The sequence below is a fragment of the Eucalyptus grandis genome, chromosome 5, assembly GCF_016545825.1.
Source record: "Eucalyptus grandis isolate ANBG69807.140 chromosome 5, ASM1654582v1, whole genome shotgun sequence".
Classification (NCBI taxonomy): Eukaryota; Viridiplantae; Streptophyta; class Magnoliopsida; order Myrtales; family Myrtaceae; genus Eucalyptus; species Eucalyptus grandis.
Window position 1 is genome coordinate 61,377,549 of NC_052616.1, and position 21,274 is coordinate 61,398,822.

Genomic DNA, 21,274 nt, shown 5'->3' on the forward strand with positions numbered 1-21,274 from the left:
TGTTCTCTTTCTACTTGTGACCTTCCCCTTCCATGGAAAGGAGCAATTTATAGGAAATTTCTTTCAATGTTTAGCAGTCGCTGTCTCACTAGCGTGAGCCGCCGTAGTGCCCACAGAAACGTGCCCTTTGACCTCACAACAGATGAAACTTCAAGGAAGAAAAGATGATCATTTGTCTTTCGAAGGCACGTGCTCATTTTTTCCGTGTTTCCACGAAGGAGAAGATTGGTTAAAGAGCACCGCCAAGGGAAGAGCTGATAAATTTCTCTCGACTTACTTAGTCATACGGGCTTAAAGGGTTTTAACAAAATATTTCTGAAACTTCAAGGAAGAGAAAGATGATCATTTGTCTTTCGAAGGCAAAGGGAGAAGAATGGTAAATTTCTCTCGACTTACTTAGGGCCTGTTTGGCTGCAATTGTTTCTGTTCCCAGGAACAAACTTCTGTTTTTGTTCAAGGAAGAAAAGATGATCATTTGTCTTTGTTCGAACAAAAAGGCACGTTTTGTGTTTCTTGTTTACATTTTTTTTTCTTTTTCTTTTTCTCTTATTTTCTTGTTCTTTTTCCTTTTGTTTCCACGAAGGAGAAGATTGGCCGAGGGCTCGCCGTAGGCGAGAGCCATGGTGACCGCTCAAGCCCGGATCCAGCAGAGCTGACCTCGCCCGGCGGCCGGCGAGCCTCGGCCTCGACTTACTTAGTGGCTCGGCGGGCCGAGGCTCGGAGCTCGCCCGACCATGGCGGCCGAGCCTCGCACCGATTTTCGATCTCGCCAGTCCGGGCGAGCTCGCCCGGCGGGCTGCGAGCCTCGGCCTCAGCGCTCCGATCAACGGTGAATCGCGAGCTCCAAGCTCGGCCTCGCATCAACGATCGAGCCCGGCCATGTGTTTTGCGCCGGCTATCGATCTCGCCCGAGATCAGAAGCAGGCGAGCTCGCCCACGGCCGACCTCGGCAATGGCCGGCGGCCGCGCCTCAAGCTCGGCCTCGCCGAGATCAAGGCGAGCCGACCCTGCCCGGCCCGGTCGCCGGCCAAGGCCTTGGCCGGCGACCGATTGAAAAAAAAAAATGAAAAAGAAAAAAAGGAAAAATAAGAAAAATAAAAGAAATAAAAAAATTATCCAAATTTACCAAACATGTTTGTTTATTTTTATTCCCGGAACAAGTTTACCAAACGCGTTGTTTTGTTCAAAAAGCCCGAGTTTGTTTTATTTTTTCCAACAATTTTTAAGCAAACACAACCAAACGCGCCCTTAGTCATACGGGCAAGAAAGGGAAAATTTTAAAAAATATTTCTTTACGCGCTCATCAACTGCTCCAAGATTCATCAACGATTCGTGTTTTGTTATCTTCTAGAGACCAATAGGCGTCAACGTTTTCGTGGAGGATTGCTCGTAAAAGAAGAAAATGATGCAAATTGCAAAACATAGGAATGTAAAAGCGTTTGTTTTATTTTTCCAATGTGAAATAGGGGCTTATAGTCATGACTGCTTCTACCCGTTTTCGAAGAGATCTATGTAGTGGGTTTTTACCCAGACCGAGCTTGTCTTAATTCCTTGGCGAAACAGAAGCGTGCACGAAATCTCTCTTCTGATCTTGCTCTCGACATGTAAAGCATACAAAAGTGGAACTAGATCAGAGACTAGTACAAAAGCCCCTATTAAAACATGTTCGAGAAGCTGGCTACATGATTTGATTATTGAGACGCGGTGTGAATCACTAATTTTACTAGTGAAAGTCTGGTCGTTTATGATTTGTTAGATAAGTTGCACAAGCCCTACACCTCTATAATTGCCAGGATCTACATGATTGATAGACATACCAAAAATGGATTATAAATCCATTTCTTAACCTATATATTATGAGCCGAGTTGTTATGAGTTATTTAAATTAAGTAAATGAGTTATAAATGAATTTATATATAATATGAGTATTCATCGAGTCATAAATGGATGTATAACTTACTTAAACTAGATAGACAGCTACGCTCACTCTTCATTCTCTCTTGATCTCACGCTTACTCGCTTGGCACTTTTACCTCTATTTGGATGAGTTTTCTTAAATTTTGGTTAATATTGAAGTATTTTAGAAATAAATGTTGGGTTAGGTATTGTTACTAAATTTGTATTATATAGAAATGAGTCAAAATGGGTTAAAAGGGTTTATTTGGATCAAATCTTTTTCAACCTAACCCATCTATTTGATAGGTTTAATGATTTTAAGAGATATTCAGCACAGAAAAATGAAAGGATAAGAGAAAAACATTTTCTTTTTAAATGGTTTATCAGATATAAAAAAGAAAAAGAATAACTTGGATGCAATTCTTGTTGATGTTCTAGGTGCTCTAGCGAAAAAGGCAAGTTGTGCCTTATTGCGCTCACCTGCGATGCGATGCAGACACATCACCTTTACATGTGACGTTTTCTCTTGTTCAGAGAATCTTTTGAGAGCATTTGTTTAGTCGACTTCAGCAATCAAAAAGAAAATTTTAAATTTTTTTAAGAGGTGACTTCCCTATGACGTGTGAATAAAATTTTGCAAATCGAATTATTCCTTAAAATGCATTACTGCCTTTTCAGAAACCCTAATCTTGGTAAGCAATTTTTTTTTTTCTTTTGGCCAAAGGATGCCTAGATTATTGAGGTAAAAATAAAACACAAAAATCACCATTCTCTTGTATCAAAAAAAAAAAGTCAAAGGAATTTTGAAAAAAAAATCATCTTCAATTTTCTCCTCACTTTATACTTGACTGTCTCTTTTCTTTTTCCCAATTTCCATTATGGCAACCTTAGATTTTCTATGCTTTTTTAGGCTCCAACATAGGGGTGTGCATGGTGCAGGTGGGTGGTTCCCGACCTAGAATCGGGAATCGCCCGCTAAGAACTAGTTCGAAAAATTGGGCAACCGGGAACCGCCCGCTAGTTGCACGATCCACCGGGAACCGGACCGCCGGTCTAGTCCGTTTCTGGGTGGATCCATAAATGGTCCAACCTCCACGCATTCCCCTTTTCGCCCTCCTCACACCTACTTATTCTGGCTCTACCGACCACGGTAGCTTTATTCTTCTCAAGTACTAGTATTGTGGTAGCGGCAGTCATGACCCTTGCGCTGCTTCCATCCCGACCACCACCACCATCTTCGCCACCGCCTCCACCGTCTCCTGCTCCTCCCTCGAGACCGACAATGAGGAGGACAACAAGGATGATGAGCCATTCTTAGACTTGGAGTTCACCCTTGTCCTTGAAAATGAGGATGATGGAGGGGAGGCCTGAGGAGAGGGAGGAGGAAGAGGGGAGGTAGAAATAGGACGAGCCCAACAATAAAGAGGACAATATTGACGGTGAATGCGGAGGTGGCAACAAAGATAGCGACAACGTGGAGAGAGAGTTCAAGTTCGAGGTGGGGAAAGAGAATCAACTCATTATTTCACCGAGTTCGGATTAGGACTCAAAGGGAGATGAGTAGATCCGGAAGTGAATTGGAGAGGAAGATGAAGCTTGGGGAGATTTTGAACTAAGAGAGACGAGATGGAATATGAAAGTAATGAATTGAGACAATATGGTGATTGGAGCCCTAAATTTTAGATTTGTTAATTTCGAATTTTTTAAATTTAAAAATTAAGATATTATTATAATATAAACAGTACGGTTCAGATGGGTGGGTGGGTAGGCGGGCGGATCCGTCCATGGAACCGAAACCGGACTAGTATCCACCGGTTCCCATGAATTGGAATCGGGAATCGAACCGGTTCTCTTAAAAACCACCGGTTCCGGGCGGTTAGTCCGGTTTCGGTGGTTCCGGTCCCGGTTCCGGACGGTTCGGGCGGGTCTTGATTCTTTTGCACACCCCTTAATGTGCATGTTTTCTTTTTCCGACATTTCATGGTGCAAATCATCTTCTTGGAAAGAAGAAGAATGTGCCAGATTTGGGTGCGGTTCATGTTATTTACCCAATGTCCAATAACGACCTATAGTGATGGCTGCTTCTCCCAAATTTCTCTGGAGGTGCTGCATATTTTTGGGTTTTCCCTAGATTTGATTGACAAGCACGCTGTTTCAATCATGAGGTGACTAGGGTATTAGTGGGTTAGTCTAAGATTCGTTTGGCAAGCTGCACGAGCCCTACTCCCACCCTTGTTGAATTACTTGGACCGGATTGCAGCCAGGATCTACGTAATTGGGCCAAAGACATCTGGTCGGCTCTCTTTACCGCAATTAATGGACCCCCCGACAAGCCGTGGACGTTTTAAAGCAAGGGAAAATTCACTCAAAGCATTTTCAACACGACTTGCCTAAAAAGTTGACCATGCTGTTATTAACGAAGTCATCGAATAATAAAATAAATTAATTAATACGACATTAAATTTACGAGGTTAGATTTTATGTGATTTACTTCATGGGAGAGCGGCACAACATTCCACTGTAAATCAAGTATAAAATAAAAATTATAATCACAATCGAGTGACTTTCAATGTTTTCCAGCTAATGATTATACTCAATAATGCACACCATATTTAGCCCTCACAATTTGTCATAAAATAATCTCCTAATCTCATAAAAGAGTTACACAAAATCTTAAGAAAAATTATCCAATCAATCCTAAACATGTTATATGATTGTCAATTTAATTTTAAATATTTCAATTTTATTAATATAGTCCTCAATTGTGATAGAAATTCCTATATAATTCTTCTCGCCAATTGTTGCCAAATCGCTAACATTATGATTTCATTATTGCCAACCTTCCTACATGATATGATTGGTGATTTAACACGTACAACTCAATCGCTAGCACATCATTTTCTTTAATTTTTTCTAACTTTTTCTCAATTTATCCTTATTTTTCCTTTTTCGTGCTACTGTTCATCTTCTTCCTTTCTAGGTTTCTTTTCTCAAAATGAAGGAAATCTTCACAAGTAAAGCTGAAGGAGTAAGGACAAGGGTAATCTTCATGAGTGAGACTTGTAGCCTATGAGCTTCATGACAGAAGGTCAAGTCGCGAGAGTAATACATTTTTACGAGACCCTTCACTTTGAAACTTGCTATGTGGTATTTGCTCAATAGAATCATTAACTAATGCCTCAAGGAAAAGAATTCGATCTCCTACTTTCTCTCTTCTTGTAATTTTCCCCATATGCAGAGAAAATATTATCTCCACGATATGCCTAACATGCACTTTTGTACATATGAGAAAATGCTAGGCTACAAATTGTTTCCGAAATGTAAATCTTTGTTAAGTGTTGTCCAATAATTATTTTGAAGTCCCAAAACAGTAACACTAAAAGCTCAAGCCATGAAGGGACAGACAACGACTGACTCTGAAAATTGCTCATTAAAGCATGACTTAATTTATTTATTTTTTGAACAGGAAAAGCATGACTTAATTCGGGCGGCCGATTTGCCAATAAAGACGAAAGGAAAAAAAATTGTGTGATCATGCAATTAATGCTTCGACAATGGACGTTGAGATGTCACCTCTGCGAATCTGAAGGGCATGTCTTGATAGACATTTTACATTTTACTTTTTTGTTGATAATCTCGTGACACGAGTGCAGAGATCTAGCTATTTAGAGCTTTACATATATATTTTTCATGATTTTCTCAAATTTCAGTAAAATTACAAGTTTTGACATGAAAAATAATTTATTTTTCACTTTAAAAAACTGCAAACTAGTTTTTTTATTTTCCTTCCTTGAGAAGAAGTTACATCCATAAATAGAAAAGTCAAGACCGGTCATCATAGCCTCTCCACCTCGCTAATGGAAACTTTTATACACTCCTAATTGCACAACATCAACAATCAATCAAATGAATTATTATGTATTCATTACTTATTAAGCTATGTAACTTTCGAGGAGAAGGAGTGATCTGAAAAATAATTTCTTAAAAATGATTATTTATATCACTTACATAAATGAATAAATATAGAAAATATTATAATCATTCACATAAATATTTAAACATAAATTATCATGGATAACAACAACATTTTCCAATGACTATTTATTTCAGGTGAAACAAAAGATCATTTTAGCGAAATGTTTTCTAATTTATTCATTTTTTCATAAATAAACTGACTATAAGTATTATGTATTTTCTCATTTTCTTTCCAACTGATGATATAATTAAATATTAAATCATACATTCATTTAATAGCTCAAGTTTTTAGAACAATTGGCAATAGTTCCACAAAATTTCACATGGTATCAAAGTTAGAGATCTTAAGTTCAAATCTTTCCAAACCCCCATTGTCTCCTCAATTAAATATGTCAATGCTTAGTACTAAGCAAAAAAATCAGAGTAAGCATAAAGGGGAGTATTAAAGTAATTAAATATTAAACTATATATTTATCTAACAGCTTAAGCTTTTAGAATAGTTAGTAGTGGTCCTACAAAATTTGACAAATAAACTTTGACACGTAATTATCAACTTGGTAGGACAAGAATGTCTTACATTGCATCTAAAGATATCTCCCTCGTGTGAGATCTGCTTTTGGCGACAAATCAACAAACAAACATTGGAAGAATGAAAAAGAAATGTTTATGTTCGAGGCATTTAGACACTTTCCTCAAATTGTTGCCAATTTCGATACCATTTCATTGGCAAGTAGTTTTTTTTTTGGTAAAATTCATTGGCATGTAGTTTATTTATCAAGCAATCATTTTTCAATTGAGATGTTCCCTAGTGTTCACCGTGCATCACATGATAATAAGAACGCGAAAGCAAAAACAAAGTTAGTTTGTAAGATTGGAAACGAGCTGGCCTAGTCATATTGGTCAAGCTTGTACTATTGGAATTATCTTGCGTAATCGCCAATTAAATCATCAAAGTAGGTCATGTGGGGGCTATAGAAGACAAGCGTAACATGGCCAATCTGTTAATCATTACAATCATGGACTAAATTCACTTGTTGCATGCATGGCAGCGACCCTGCTCTTTAGATTTATTACAATATCCCGTGGGCCGACTAGGTACATTTAACCATATTCTTTTTCATATGATAATTATCTTTGCTATAATGACACGTTTTAGGGTAAACAATCTAGAACCTGACGACATGAATGAGATCATCCTGGTTAGGGGAAACCAGTGATTCAGTCCAACGTTATATTTGCCCAAAGGTAAAAAGATCCACCACTAGAATGCCAGGAATTAGTCTACTGAGACGAAATCAAAATTCCTTTCTTAACTATGAATTAATTAAAGAGAATATGACTTTGACAAGAAACAGTGGCGTGCATGAACCGGGTTCTAGACGGCCAGATAAAAAATGGAAACAGCCGCCTTACGGTTCAGGAAATGGACGAACTAGGTAGTTAACGGGCTTGAGTCACCACTAGGGTATTGCCTCCTAGCAGTCGGTGCTCAAAGATCATGTAAATTAAGCTCATCTCTATTATTAATTATGTGGGCTCGACAATTAACAATTGGGATGATATTGGTCTGCATCATTTATAAAAATATGCATGGAACGACTTCTCGAGTATTATCGCTAATGATGACGTGTAACATATTAATAAGAAAAGTGATCTTTATAGGCAACTAGATAAGCCTTAAGCCTTTATTAGATCTCCCTTCAAGGTGGTAGCAGAATAAGCATTAGCACGATCCCAATAGGCAATTCAAAAGGCTGTGATATTTTTTTATTAAATTAAAAAGAGAAAGCTTTTCCACCTGAAATAAATAACTAGGGAATCATGAAAAATCACCTTTTTCATGGACAAATAGTTTTGCTAGTCTCATGTTACAGATATGCATCAAAGAATCAGTAAAAAAAGGTTAGTGCAGAAGGTCAAGTATTGTCGTTTTCGTCACATCGATTGATGATAATCCTAATTTTCTATAAGTTGCTCACTTTTGACCAGCTGATACACGGCGAAACGTGCATGAATTAGCTTTGCTTAGAGATTGAGCAAAGAGGAGCCTAGCTCTAGCACGCTAGATGAAGGCTCATTCTAACCCATTCTCAGTTGATTTCGACCAGATAGATGGAAACAAAAGTTACGCCAAATAATTAAGTAGAAAGGAGTAATTAATTGGTAAACAAATCTCCTTTTTCTACCTAAAAGGATCTCCTCGATTCTAGGTTCCAAATTATTTATTGGACGAATCATGGCAAAATGTTTAGCAGCCTCTACTTTTTATTTTATTTTTTTTATTTGATTTTCTTTTCTTCTTTTTCATTGTGTCGTCACAATAAAATAAAAATAAAAAATAAAATAAATGAAAATTTCAACCAAAAAAATCTAAAAATTTGCAAAAAAAAGTTATTCATGTCAACGGTGATCGTGTCATATTGAATTATTGATATCTACATCAACAATTTCTAGCCAAAATTGATTAAAATGACTACACTGACAATTCATCAATATATTTAGGACTAAATTAATATAATTGAAAAGTTTAGAACCAAATTGGCCCTTGCAATAGATTTAAGATTTTTTCTTGGTAATTTTCCCATCTCATGTTTACTCATGTTTTCAGTATTGAAAATGTATAAACTTAGCGAGAGGAGTAAGAAGAATGCTTGCTGTGCCAAAGAAGAAAGAAAGAAGAAAGGTTGATGATGTAGAATAGATGGATTGGCATGGTGGAGTTCATTATGGTGCTTTTGGCCGTGTCCCACCGAATGGAAATAAGTGCGATCACTGTAAACGCATTAGAGGTTGACCCACTTGGGGCGATGTTGAAATAATTGGTTAAGCATCTTGAACGATGTTGAATTAGATGATACCGCCAATCTGTTGCTTTGGATGAAGATAGACATCCTAATAGTAGAAGAACTGAAATAGTTAGATTTTGTTTGGCGAGGAATATTTAGTTGGAACCTAGAACTCTCGTACAAGGAGAAGTGTTGGCATAACCAAACCATAAAAAGATGAGTTCAACAAAGGCGATATGCATTAAGATTAGTAGAAAATGAACTACACGAGCTTAAAGGTAGGGAAAATTATTCAATCAATCATAAACCTATTATACGGATACCAATTTAGTCCTAAACTTTTACAGAAAATTCTAATGTAATAATTTTGGCCAATTTTGTTGAAAATCACTAACATGGTAGTATGCCGCGTTAGACGAACGATAAATAAATTGCCACTTTAGCGATTCATAGCAAAAATTGACTGATTAGACAATTCATCCCTTAATTGCAATATTGAAAAATTTAGTATTGAATTGGCATATGTATGATAGGTTTAGGATTGATTGGACAATTTCACCTTTAAACTCATGAACAACCATGCGACATTTCATATTCGCATACGTTGTGTTGACTATTCCTCAACATTCTTGTCATCTAATGAAAAGAAAGCCTACTTCACGTAAGTAAACCCATACAAGTAAAATGTTCCTCTGTCGTTGTTGCACAAGATTAGAGTTCATAAAGAGTAGTAGTTCACAAGTAGAAGGAAGCTTGATTGCCCTATTCTAGTGCAAACTTTATGTAAAGAGTCACGTGATATAACAAGTAGAGAATCCCCAATGCACAACTTGGTACTTGCAATAATGACTTTGTTTATGTGGGCAATGGTCAGGTGGCATTAACTATGCATATGGATTTTGTGTGTGCGCGCTCCAACTAGAGATGTATTGGATACACTATACGATATGAATTAAGTGAGACGAAGCCGCACAAGAAATTGAACTAGTCGAAATCAAGACAAAAAAGCTTACTTGCTGGTCGATGGATATGTGTCAACTCTGGACCTCATATAAGTCAGAGTCAAAGGATATTGAGAACCACGATGTGTCATGATAAAAGCAAGAGCAGAAGAGTGAGAAGATCTTCAGACTTCATTGCATTTAATCACACTGGAAAACTAAGCAGTACATGTACATGCCTTTGGAAAAATGGTACTAGAAAGTACTGTGTACTTCCCCTCACCTTCAAATTGGGTCCTCAAGATATTTAATTTAATTCATCTATCATAGTTAGCTTAATAATGTTGTGACCTACCCCTCAAGGGAGGGAATAGGTTTATGGGTATTGCTTAAAAGGTGGGCCTACGATTCATGATTAAGCACGAGGTCTCCTAAGCTCATACCTCGCGCGACATTAAGATGTTCATAAGAATTTTGTAATAAGGAGTTGCCACTAGCTTATTAGAGTTGGCTAGAAACTAAGGGAAGCATGAGAGTATACCTCATTTCCTACGCAACCAGAGAACCTAGGGTCGAGGACTCAATTATACTAATTAACTAATTAGTGTCATTTCGTTACCTAATGTTGTTCATTTTAGAAAGAAATTTTGTTAAGCAGTTCGGATTAATTTTAGACCAATCCACTAACATGTGAGGTGATCATGCAAGTACACGATCATTAAAATAACAGTTAGCAACCAAGGAAAGCGTTTAAATAAATTACATGAGAGAGCAAATTTTTAACATTAAGGAGAAGATAAATGCTAATATTAACTGGAATAAAGGGATTAAAACAGCAAAAGCATGCAAACAAGAGTAATTGTTGTTGAAGACAATTGAAACCCTAAGATAGAGCCCTAAGGGCTTACTCAAATTTTATCACACTTTAGAGTTAAGAAACTCCCACTTTTTAAGAAAATAGCTCGGAAAGTTCATTTTTAAAATTTTTCAAATGATATTCTGAATTTTCTGACATTTTTTTTTTCTTTAATTTTCTAATTTTTTTCAATTTTTTAATTATTATCTTTAAAAAAACTCGAATTTTCAATATTTTTTGAAATTTTTTAATTTTTTTTTAAAAAGGTCGAAATTTTTAATTTTTTTCTAAGGTTTTGAATTTACGGAAATTTTTTAAATTTTGATTATTTTTCGAAATTTTCTATTTTTTTGAATTTTTTTGAATTTTTAATATATTTTTAATACAATATTATTATATTCAGGAAAAACGGGTTCAGACAGTAAACCCAATCCAGCCCGCTGATCCGATCCGACCCCAGGTCCTACCCACGTCGGAATTTTTTTAAATATATATTTTCCTTTCCTTTTTTCTCTTTTTGTCTTATCCCTGCTTTGTCTTTTTCTGCTGCTCCATCTTTTGCACTCCTCATTCCCGAAGCCAACTTCTCTTTGCGATTGCTCCCTTTTTCCTTATTTTTTTTTTCTTTCTCTTTGCTGCACTTTTTTTTTTACTTTTTCTTTTGTTTTTTTTGTTTTTTCTATTATTCTTCCTCCCCTTTGGTCTTCTTCTCCCCACGTGCATCCCCACTGCACGCCCGAAGTCTTCTCTCCCCCAAAACATGGCCTCATCGAAACTCAGCCAAACAACAACGCAGCTCGGAACAACCGGCGATCCTTCCAACGCCGAACTTCCATCGGCCGCTAGTTGGCCGGACATCATCACCGTTGCCGGAATGCTTCCGGCTAAAGATTAGATTTTTGAACTCTAAATTTTCGTATGACCAAAACTCCGGCGAAAGCAAACAACACGATGGAAGGGACTCAAATTCGAACAAAGACAATATCACAGCAACGAACCTCGCAGAAACCATTTCCAAATCCCATTTTGACATTTCATCAAAGGCATAGGATGCACCAGCTAAAGGGAGGAACCAAGCTCGCCCAGGGCTATTGCTTGGACCAAGCAACAATCATCGACACACAAACAACATTCCAAACCAACTCAGAGACAGATCACATCAAATTTAAAATGGGTATGAACTCAAGGACGATAAGGCTCGGTCAAGACCAACTAAGATACTCGGACTTCATTCAAGCATCCCTGCAAACAGTTGGCATGCGCGACTCGAACGAGAGATTTTTGACGCGGTCGAGACTCAAACACAGCCCTAAGTTCCTATCGAAACATACCAAAATGCACAACAAATCAATGAAGGACCAGTGGAACCAAAGCTCGCGCAAACTGGTCGGTCGCGAGCTCCGGTCCGACACCTCCTAAAACGGGGCACCTACGGTTCGGAAGGCTTATCCGGTTTGGATGATGAGTAACGGGCGGATCTCAAGAAATGCCGAAACGCTCTCTCGTTCTCACTCTCACCCTCTGGCTCGCCCTCCGTTCTCTCGAGCTCTCCAGTCTCGCTCAAGCTCTCTCTCTATCTCTCTCTCTCCTGGACTCTTACCGAAGAGCTCCCGCCTACGTCTAAAACTAAGGCCTAGAATCTCTTTGAGCCTGAACCTCTCTCATTCAACCAAAAACCCAAATCTCGTTAAACCTACCAAGCCAAGCTCACGACTCACGGCCATTTCAATGCTAACTTCTTCTCTCATGAATATTTGCACACACTTTTTCCAGTAAAAGGAGAACGCCCATGGATTTACAAACTAACACATTCGATTTTCAAACAGCAAAAATGCATGGCCATAAACTCAAATCTTAGGTAAACAGACGCGGACTGAATGAACTAAAGTCAAAAGTTATGACTTTTCTAAAAAATTAGATGTTTTGATTTGAAAGACCCTCTTCGAACAAGGACACAGCTTCGCTTAGGCATTATCACAAACACATGGTAGTCGGCTGGAATGCATAGCACAGAGACAGGTTTACACAGTTTTCGTTCAAGCGTTTCATCGAGCACAGTAGTAGGCAAGAAGTGAGGAGAACGACGCTGGCCACTTCTTAGGACTCGAACCCAGACCTAGACCCGAGTGAACACAGGGAAACGCTCAACATCAAACAAATTGACTCAGCTGGACACAATAAACTCAAGAATCAGAGAAAACTCGCTTGGCTATTCTATTACCAAAACAGGGCAGTGCCAAGAGGTTCATGGGGATGAATTTCAGTCATAAACCCCTACTCGGCTCGAAGATGGCGGCGCGAAGGCCAGTTCGAGACGAATCGAACTTCAGTCGACCGCCTCGCGATATCTCCGAGCCGAGATCCTCGGGAACGAACGGTTTGAACCGAAAGGAAATACGCCGGAAATGCCGAGATTTGGGAACGAAAAGTCTTGCCCTCGAGGGCGTTAATCAGAAATATAGTTCATTCTTCTGATCTTGAATTATTCGAAACTATCTCTTGCAGTTGATCAGAAATATAGTTTATTTCAGATCATTGCATCAAGATTTTCCACCCGTCTTGTGTATATTGTTTAGAGAATTTTTATGGACCTTTGCCTCGACTTATTTTGTAAAAATAAATGATTGGAAAAATATTTTTCTATAACTCATCTCTTGAAATAATTAATCAATTAAAATATTTCAATCATGTCTAAATATTTTCGTGGAAAATAAAAATATTTTTCAATCACTTATTTTTGTAACCGAAAAAAAGTGATTATTTTTAGAGAAATAATTTTGAAATCATTTATTTTTTTGTGAAATAGACGTGATTTTTGTTTAGCCTCAAAACCATGGCTATTGTGGCCTGTGGAGGATACAAATTATAAACAATTGCGATGCCAAAAATATGAAAGTCGAATTCTCACCAACCATATTCCTTGTTCAAACTTCGAATTGATTTATTAATTATGAGGACTTGTCTACTCTCACTTAAATATTACTCTGCAATATTCAATGAAACTCGCACCATTTTCCTGCCCCAGAATGTCCTTCTTATGCCATCAATTCGATATAATGTTATATCATGAGAATTGATAAATATTTGCTACTGAATTTTTATTAGTTTATACCACGTGCATTATTTAAAAATATATCTAAAAGTATCAGCTGTAGTGCCATGCAACGTGGACACACCCAATTAATTGGGACCGCATCAATTTTTACAAAGAAACAAGAGGAATCCCCGTAATGTATGCCGCTTCCGGAAATAATAAATTAGTTTCCTAACTTTATACATGCAACGCACGTCATTAATTTAAAAAAAAAGGGACCTTATTCTATTTAATTTGTCATCGTCCACGTATATATCCGTGACAGGTATTTAGTATAGTATAATCTGACTTAATTAATTGAGATATTCGCCTTTTACTAAAAAAATCCACGTCATCTTAGCCACGAAAAAGAAAATCATATTCTGTAGTAGTTCCATCCAACCATTTTTTTTTTGGGCCATAAAACATAAACAAAAAATTAGATATGGGTGTTTTAATAAACAAATATATGGGCATAACAATTAGACAATGTTTGCTGACGTCAGTGGAATTAGAGCTAAACAGAGATGAAGGTAGAAATAAATCTAATTTGATTCAAAATCTCAATAAACATTACACTTTACTAATTGTTAATAATAAGAAATATAATTATAAATTATATCTATGAGATTTTGTTGGACCATCACCAATGTGATAAGTTTAAAAGGCCAACAATATTATGTTATTCCGCAAAAATAAATTAGTTTCCTAACAAAAGGAGAAATTGCTGAAAAGGAAACAACCAGCGGAGGATTGTTCTTAAAGTCAACCTAGAAGACAAACCCTAAATTTGAGGTATGTTGACCATAAGCTAACCATGATCAGTGTACTAAACAAAAAGATCTTGAGGACCCATCTTGAAGGTGAGGAAAAGTACAGTGTACTTTCTAGTACGATGTTCCCAAAGGGATGTACATGTACTACTTTGTTTTCTTAGTGTGATTAAATGCAATGAAGTGCAGATCTTCTTCAACTCTTCTTCTCCTACTTCTATCATGGTAGATCAGGCTTCTCAGTCACCTCGCACTCTCGTTTATATGAGGTCTTGGGTAGGCACATCTCCATCCACCATTTTGCATCTTATGGCAACAGAAGGTAAGCTCTTCGTATTGTTTTCCACCGGGCTATTCTATCTCCACTTATTCATATTGTTTGGTCCAATTGATATGTCCTTAACTGATGTGCGCACATGGAGAACCCATATGTGCAGCTTATCCAACTTGCTCATCGCCCAAATAAACAAGCCAATAATGCGCACCGTGGCTTCTCAACCACATAAATCTCACGTAGAGTCTGCAATGGATTGTGCCTTGGATATAAATTCGATGCACCCACATTCATAAATGTCTTATTGTTAGGATATTCATCTTCATCCAAATCGACATGCTGGCAATATTATCGATTTCAGCATCATTCAAAAGGGCTTAAGTAATTAATTTATCGTTTTTCATTTTTCATTTTCCCCGATTAGATCGACGTCTTGTGCGTTTTGAGCAAATATGTTGTTTATTCCATGTGCACTTACTCGATTTATAATTTCACATAAGATTACACTTCTTTTGTCAATCCATTTTTCATATCCTCAAACTTTTCTTTTTTTCACTCTTCTTGGGCACACCCAAATCTTCCACTTGCTCCACTACCATGTATTAACATCTTAACACTGTAAACATGCAAAAACATACGATCAGTAACTGTCCCACTCTTAAATATAAGTTTATATATTAATCAAGTCAGAATTGTAGATCTGACTTGGTCTCTGATAACGACAATTTACACTAATAAATGTCTGGGCATTGACAAATTAAAATGTGGCAATATGGAGAGTATGAATTTTAAACAGACAAAGCTCCTTTTGTATTGCCCCTAAAACATTAAACCCTAAACCCTGATTTTCTTTTTTGCTCGACCTCTTACCAAGGAAAGTATTTTATTATTTCCGGAAGCGGCACACATTTTGAGGGATGCCTCTTGTTTCCTTGGCAAACCCGATGCAGTCCAACATAGTTTGGTGTGTTCACATTGCACAATGCCGCAGCATATAATTTAGACATATATTTCTCAAAGAAAAAAATTGCACGTGGTATAAAGAAATAAGTAATTGCCAGTTGATTAGTTGTCATTGTCATGATTTGTGTACATTCAGACGTTTAAATGCGTGGATATGATCAAAGATATGTCCAATTGATTGCATGAGGAGGACAGTTTCGGGCAGGAAAATAGCGCACGAATTTCATTTATTATTGCAGAGTGATACTAAAATAATAGTAGACGAGCCCTTTTATATGATAAATCGGTTGCTATTGGCTGTGTAGGTTATACTATATGTCACTTGTCAAAAATTTTGAACACAAGTTTTTCAACACGTTACTAAAGATCCCCTAATGATTTGTTTACGTTGATGCATGAAGTGTTGGATAAATTTATATAATATGAAATATAAGATTCCTTGGAAATTTGTTGAAAAGGATGGAAAAAAATAAGATAAAATGTCTTATGCGTGCAAGCTTAAGGAAAATTCCATCATTCGAAGTATGAAACCCAATGCAATAGACTCGAGGACTATCCTCTTAAAATATAACAAACTTTCTTCTTTCTCCCATTCAAAATAATAAAAGAAATAGAAACAATGTTATATGTCTCATTGAGCAAATAAATTAAAGATATGAGAAGGGAAGGAAAATTCTCTTTTGATTCTATGTATCTTTTTTTTTTTTTTTTTTTTTTTTTAAATTGTGGTTTGAAGTCTCATTTTATATTAAGCCACTAAGCAATCACTATAAATCAATTGGTAATTATAACAATGATGACCGTTATAAGTCGTGATAAAATAATGAAAGATTTATTGAAAAATAAATCAAATGTTACAAAACCATTACAATGCCACTATAGATCAGTGATGGACAAAAATCATTACAAATTATTGACGATAAAAAATATTATAAAAACATTTTTTTTTTGTAACTTCTATAAAAGCTCTTGCTTTTAAATATTTCTACACTATTGAAATATCTAACAACCCCCAAATTTTTCAAAAGTTTTGAAAAGAAAAAAAACAGAATAATGATGGGTTGTCAAAGTGTAATGCATTGGAACTAGTAATTGTTAGGTTATAAATCGGACCAAGAAAAAAATTATATATAATTCATAAATCATTGGTAAAGTTTGAAACTTCTATGAACTAAGAATTTCGTTTTATGAATTATAATTTTCTCTAATCACATTACACTCCCACAAATATTATCGTTCAATGTGATTTGTGCTAGTAGGCCATGCGCATGCTTAGTTCATTCATAAGTGCTCTAAAAGATTATTGCCAATAATTCTTATAAAAGCGGCCTCACTCTATATTTATATAAGTGATTTTGATTCCATCAAGTGTTTTCTATAGTTAAATACTCCATTTATAATGACTATGGAAATTATTAAGAGTTTAGCTCAGTCACTTTTTCATTATAGTCTTATGTTGACCTAATTCACTGCAATTATTCTAGCTCGCGTCGAAATTAAACTTATCTTCAACTCGCACTAGAATCGGAGCATAATCAAAATATCCACATGATAAGCAATCTGAGATTGATAATGTTATCTCCATCTCTCACAAGAACTAGAGCACAATCAAAATATTTGAGATTGATTCAAATACTTTCACCGGAGGTTACTAATTATATTGTCAATGTATATCTCCTAAGATTCTTGCTAAGTATATGTATATAAGAGTCATCACTTATTGTAATACATAATTCAAAAATTAAAATATACAATTCTTATATCTTCTCTATTCTCTATTTTCTACATCTCTATTTTTATCTTGGTATCAGAGCAGAAAAAGGCGAAAGCCTATCAATCCAAATATGAGTAAGTCAAATTCTCTCCTGAACAAACTATCCTTCAACAACGTCAGCCTCCCACTTCACTTAAAAGCAGTAGGTGCTCTTTATCTTTTGTCTTTTCCTTCTTACTCCCATTTTTGACTTTTCCCTTTCTCTTTTCTTTTATCTTTTCCTTGTTTCTTCTCTTTTTTTTTCTTCGTGCGGTCTTCTTCTTGAAGGCCCCTCTGCAAATGTCAGGCTTAACAAACTATCGAACTCATGCCGAAATCAACAGACAATGGACAAGCGAGACCCGACCTCAGTACAGGCACGAACGAAACACAGCAAGTCTCGGCCTTAGACGAAGGACACGAACGCGCATCTAGCTTAGGCGTTTCATCGAGCACTTGGCGTGGGACCTCCTGGGCAACGAGCAGCAGCTGAAACGGGACCTCAATCGAAGACCGGGACAAACGGCATGGGACAAACCGGGGCTTAACAGCTAGAAAGCATATGACATAGCCGGGGTCGGAACTTATACGACCTGAACGACGGAGGCTTCGGGCGCCGGTCCTTGGCATGCCAACCAGCCTCCCCCTTGGCCGAACCAGCGTCTCATCTCAGCATTGAAGGCGTGTCCCATCCGTTGCTGGCCTACTCCCCTCTCTCTGCCATCGATCGTCCTCCGCGCACCCGTCGACGACCTCTGCGCGCGTGAGTTGCAGAGAAGGGAAGGAAACAGAAAGAATAAGGGGCACGCCCAGCCCCTGTGGGCTAATTTTTTTTTTTTAATTATCAAAAAATAAGGTAGGAAAAATAGAAAACAAAACTCAATAGATGTAAATAATATTAATACCTACGTCATGCGAAAACCATTTTTTGGGGGCAAATTTGTCCATAATTTTCTATGCAAATTAATCTCAAATAAATCATTTTTTTGGGCAAATTTGTCCATAATTTTCTAAGCAAATTAATCTCAAATATTTAGTCAAGGTTTAGATGTTAACAAACTCCTAATGTTTAATTACGCAGTAAGAAAGCACCATGATAATAATATCAAATAGATAGATATCTTGAAAAATTGCAGTAATTAATTCACAAAATAGATAATTCCGACTAGCTAAAATTTATTATCATCCTTGGTTGGCAAGGCGAGGTAATTTAATGGATAACTAATCCAGCCATTAATCGGCTCCGCTAGTATTCACTTTTTCCTTGTCAAACTTGCAAGTTGGCAAGCATTTTTGGCTATGATGGTAGTTCTCACTTATGTTCTCTTACATGTTAAAGTGATATAATTATGCCACTTTATGTTTGACGAACTTATTAAGATTGGATAGTAAATGATACTTTTAGTCAACATCGTTGAGAATTTTGGTCAATCGATTAAATTTGGAGTCAAGGTTGGAAATGTACAAAAATATATTTGAATCATTTTATCAAACGAAAATACAATATTTTGAATCAAATAACTTCTTGGATTCCAAATATGTGTTACAATTGAAACCTTTTAGAATGATGCAAAAGTGCATAATTCAGTACAAAATATAGATGATTTATTCCCATTGGGATGTCTATAGCCCTTTGCACTACCAATGAACTCAAAGCAAACAACATCCAGATTAAGACACGGTACAAGGAGGCATGTAACTGGGCGGCGGATACACCTTCTGATGCTTTAGCTTCCCGTCTCCGACGATGAGGACTGTGTCCATTCCCAGCTCGCATGGCGTTCTAAATGACAGTGCATGAACCACACTCCTGCAGCCACCCGTCAAAGAATAGACAGTCAATTATGCGTTCATATACAAGACTGAATTCACGCAAAACTAATGCCAAAATGGTAGATACATGATAATAGATGCTATTCATTTGCAAACAAAAACGATATGTTTTCGTGCATTTCTACCGATGAAATTATAGTACCTGGATTATCGGCTTTGAATCTGATCGATGTCCACCCATTTTTGGGGAGTCCGACGGTGTTAACATAGGGCGGATCCACTAGATTATAATCCGATACATAGGAGTCGCTGAAATTTCCATCACCCATCCCAACAACATAAAAGCTATAGCCATGTAAATGCATTGGGTGATTCTCTGCTGCTCCCAAATTGGTCCCTTGGAATCTTATTTCAACCTCCTCATTATAGTTAATCATCAACACTTCGGTACTCACGTTGGCAGCTTCCCCTAAGGCCGATACATTCCCAGTGTAGTCAAACATGAAAGGTGGTTCATCTGGAAAAGTTTCATTGTAGACTCCTAGAAGATTGCTGCACACACCAGACAAATATAATGTCATTAGACACATTTAAATGTTGAATTATGCCTTTGCTTTAGGACAACAGAGGTTTTAGCCAGTTAAATCGGTTTGAATGGAAGAATGTTTCAACCCGAATCAACTCTATCAATTTGAAAAAGATATTCAATCTGAACAAATAGTATCAAATTTTGCAGGTCGAACGATTTACGTACTTGTAGTATGCTTGGAGAATGCTAATCGAGGGAGCTAAAAAACTTATGTTGTTCAAGCTTGCTGAATGCATAGAGCCGTCTGGACCGGTACACGTTTGATTAGCAGGACAAGGTTGCTGATTCACGGACACTGTGATTGTAATGTTTCTTGTGATGTTGGCTGGAACCGTGGATGGATGTTCTTCGCTATTCAAACTCCTCAACTGAATAGTAAAGTTTCCAGCGTCACTCTTATTGGTAAAACCTGGAAGTTCAGGTAACACGGGAGTCTCTGAGTGGTTATAAGTGCCGTTGTATTGGAATATTCCTCTCGTAACATTTTCGTTGGACGGGGCAGTTGTGTCCACGAACGGACTGAAAACCATATAGTAACGACCGAGGGCTTGGTTTGCCGAGACCAAAACATCCATCGTTTGACCGGGAGTTATCATGAGGTACTCAGTATTAAGCGGCTTTAAATAAGCTCCATCCATTCCAACCACAGTGAGATTGTGCTCGGCTATGCCAAAGAACATCTCTTCATTCAACCCGGAGTGGATGATCCGGAGGAGATACGTTTTTCCTTGCACAACTGTTATATTGTACGCTGAACCTACGAAAGAAAAATAAAAACAAAACACACCATATTAAATAGTACTTACGGAGATTCTAAAACTACTCATACTATATATCAATCATCATTAATTAATTTTAAGGCATAATAATTTCGTAAAGATGTCATTTCATTAATTATAGAGTAGTAAGATTTTATTTCGTTACCTTTCAATAAGACCTTTTCTTTTATATTTTTAGCATATATCACTATATATATATATATAGACATAGACACACACACACACACACACACACACACACTAGAATTAGTACCATTAGAGCATGAATAACTATCTCCTAGTTGACCATTGATGGTATAAGCCACGGACAAGTCTGGATCACCTCCAGATGCAAGAGCCTCATCGATTATGTCCTTCGTATCTCTTGAATACCATTCAGCTGCATGCCAAAAAATAATTTTGTTTAAGAAAAACAATGCAAACTATTATTTCTATGCGTATGTGTTTGATTGAGTGAAAAACTTATTCTTGAGAGTTAAGTTAGTTGAAAGTAGCATACATATCACGATTGTGTGTTGGTCGTCAAACTCATAAGGGTAGTTGGTGTCGTTGACTGGCAAAATGATTATAGGACCATGTATTGTGGCACGTGACCAGTCGCTGTGGGCGTGCCTCCACAACGTGCCCTCTTCCTCGGTGAGTTTGATTTTCTGAAGGAAGCTTGAGTTTGTAGGGATGGGGCATTGCGTGACATATTCCGAGCCATCAGACCAAGGATACCGTATTTGTCTCACTCCATGCCTGCATGTGTGTATAGTATTAAGAGGGAGAGAGAGAGAGAGATGGTTGTATTATTACTAGGAATAGTGATTCCATAAGGTCCTAAGTTGGTGACATTAACAT

General features: G+C 37.1%; 1 protein-coding gene and 1 long non-coding RNA gene across 2 annotated transcripts; one reads left to right on the forward strand and one right to left on the reverse strand.

Annotated features, from left to right (window-relative positions):
* Positions 1–14,490: 14,490 nt before the first annotated feature.
* LOC120293832 lies at positions 14,491–18,175 on the forward strand. The gene is made up of 2 exons (XR_005551571.1): positions 14,491–14,622; positions 17,349–18,175. It is a non-coding gene; the product is annotated as an uncharacterized LOC120293832 (long non-coding RNA).
* A 608-nt stretch (positions 18,176–18,783) lies between these two features.
* On the reverse strand, positions 18,784–21,274 carry LOC104445772 (laccase-14). Its single transcript, XM_039314021.1, is given in 7 exon segments — positions 18,784–19,059; positions 19,062–19,100; positions 19,266–19,615; positions 19,818–20,409; positions 20,685–20,810; positions 20,931–21,172; positions 21,267–21,274. Coding segments are annotated over 7 exon segments (1,455 nt in total). The 3' UTR covers positions 18,784–18,961.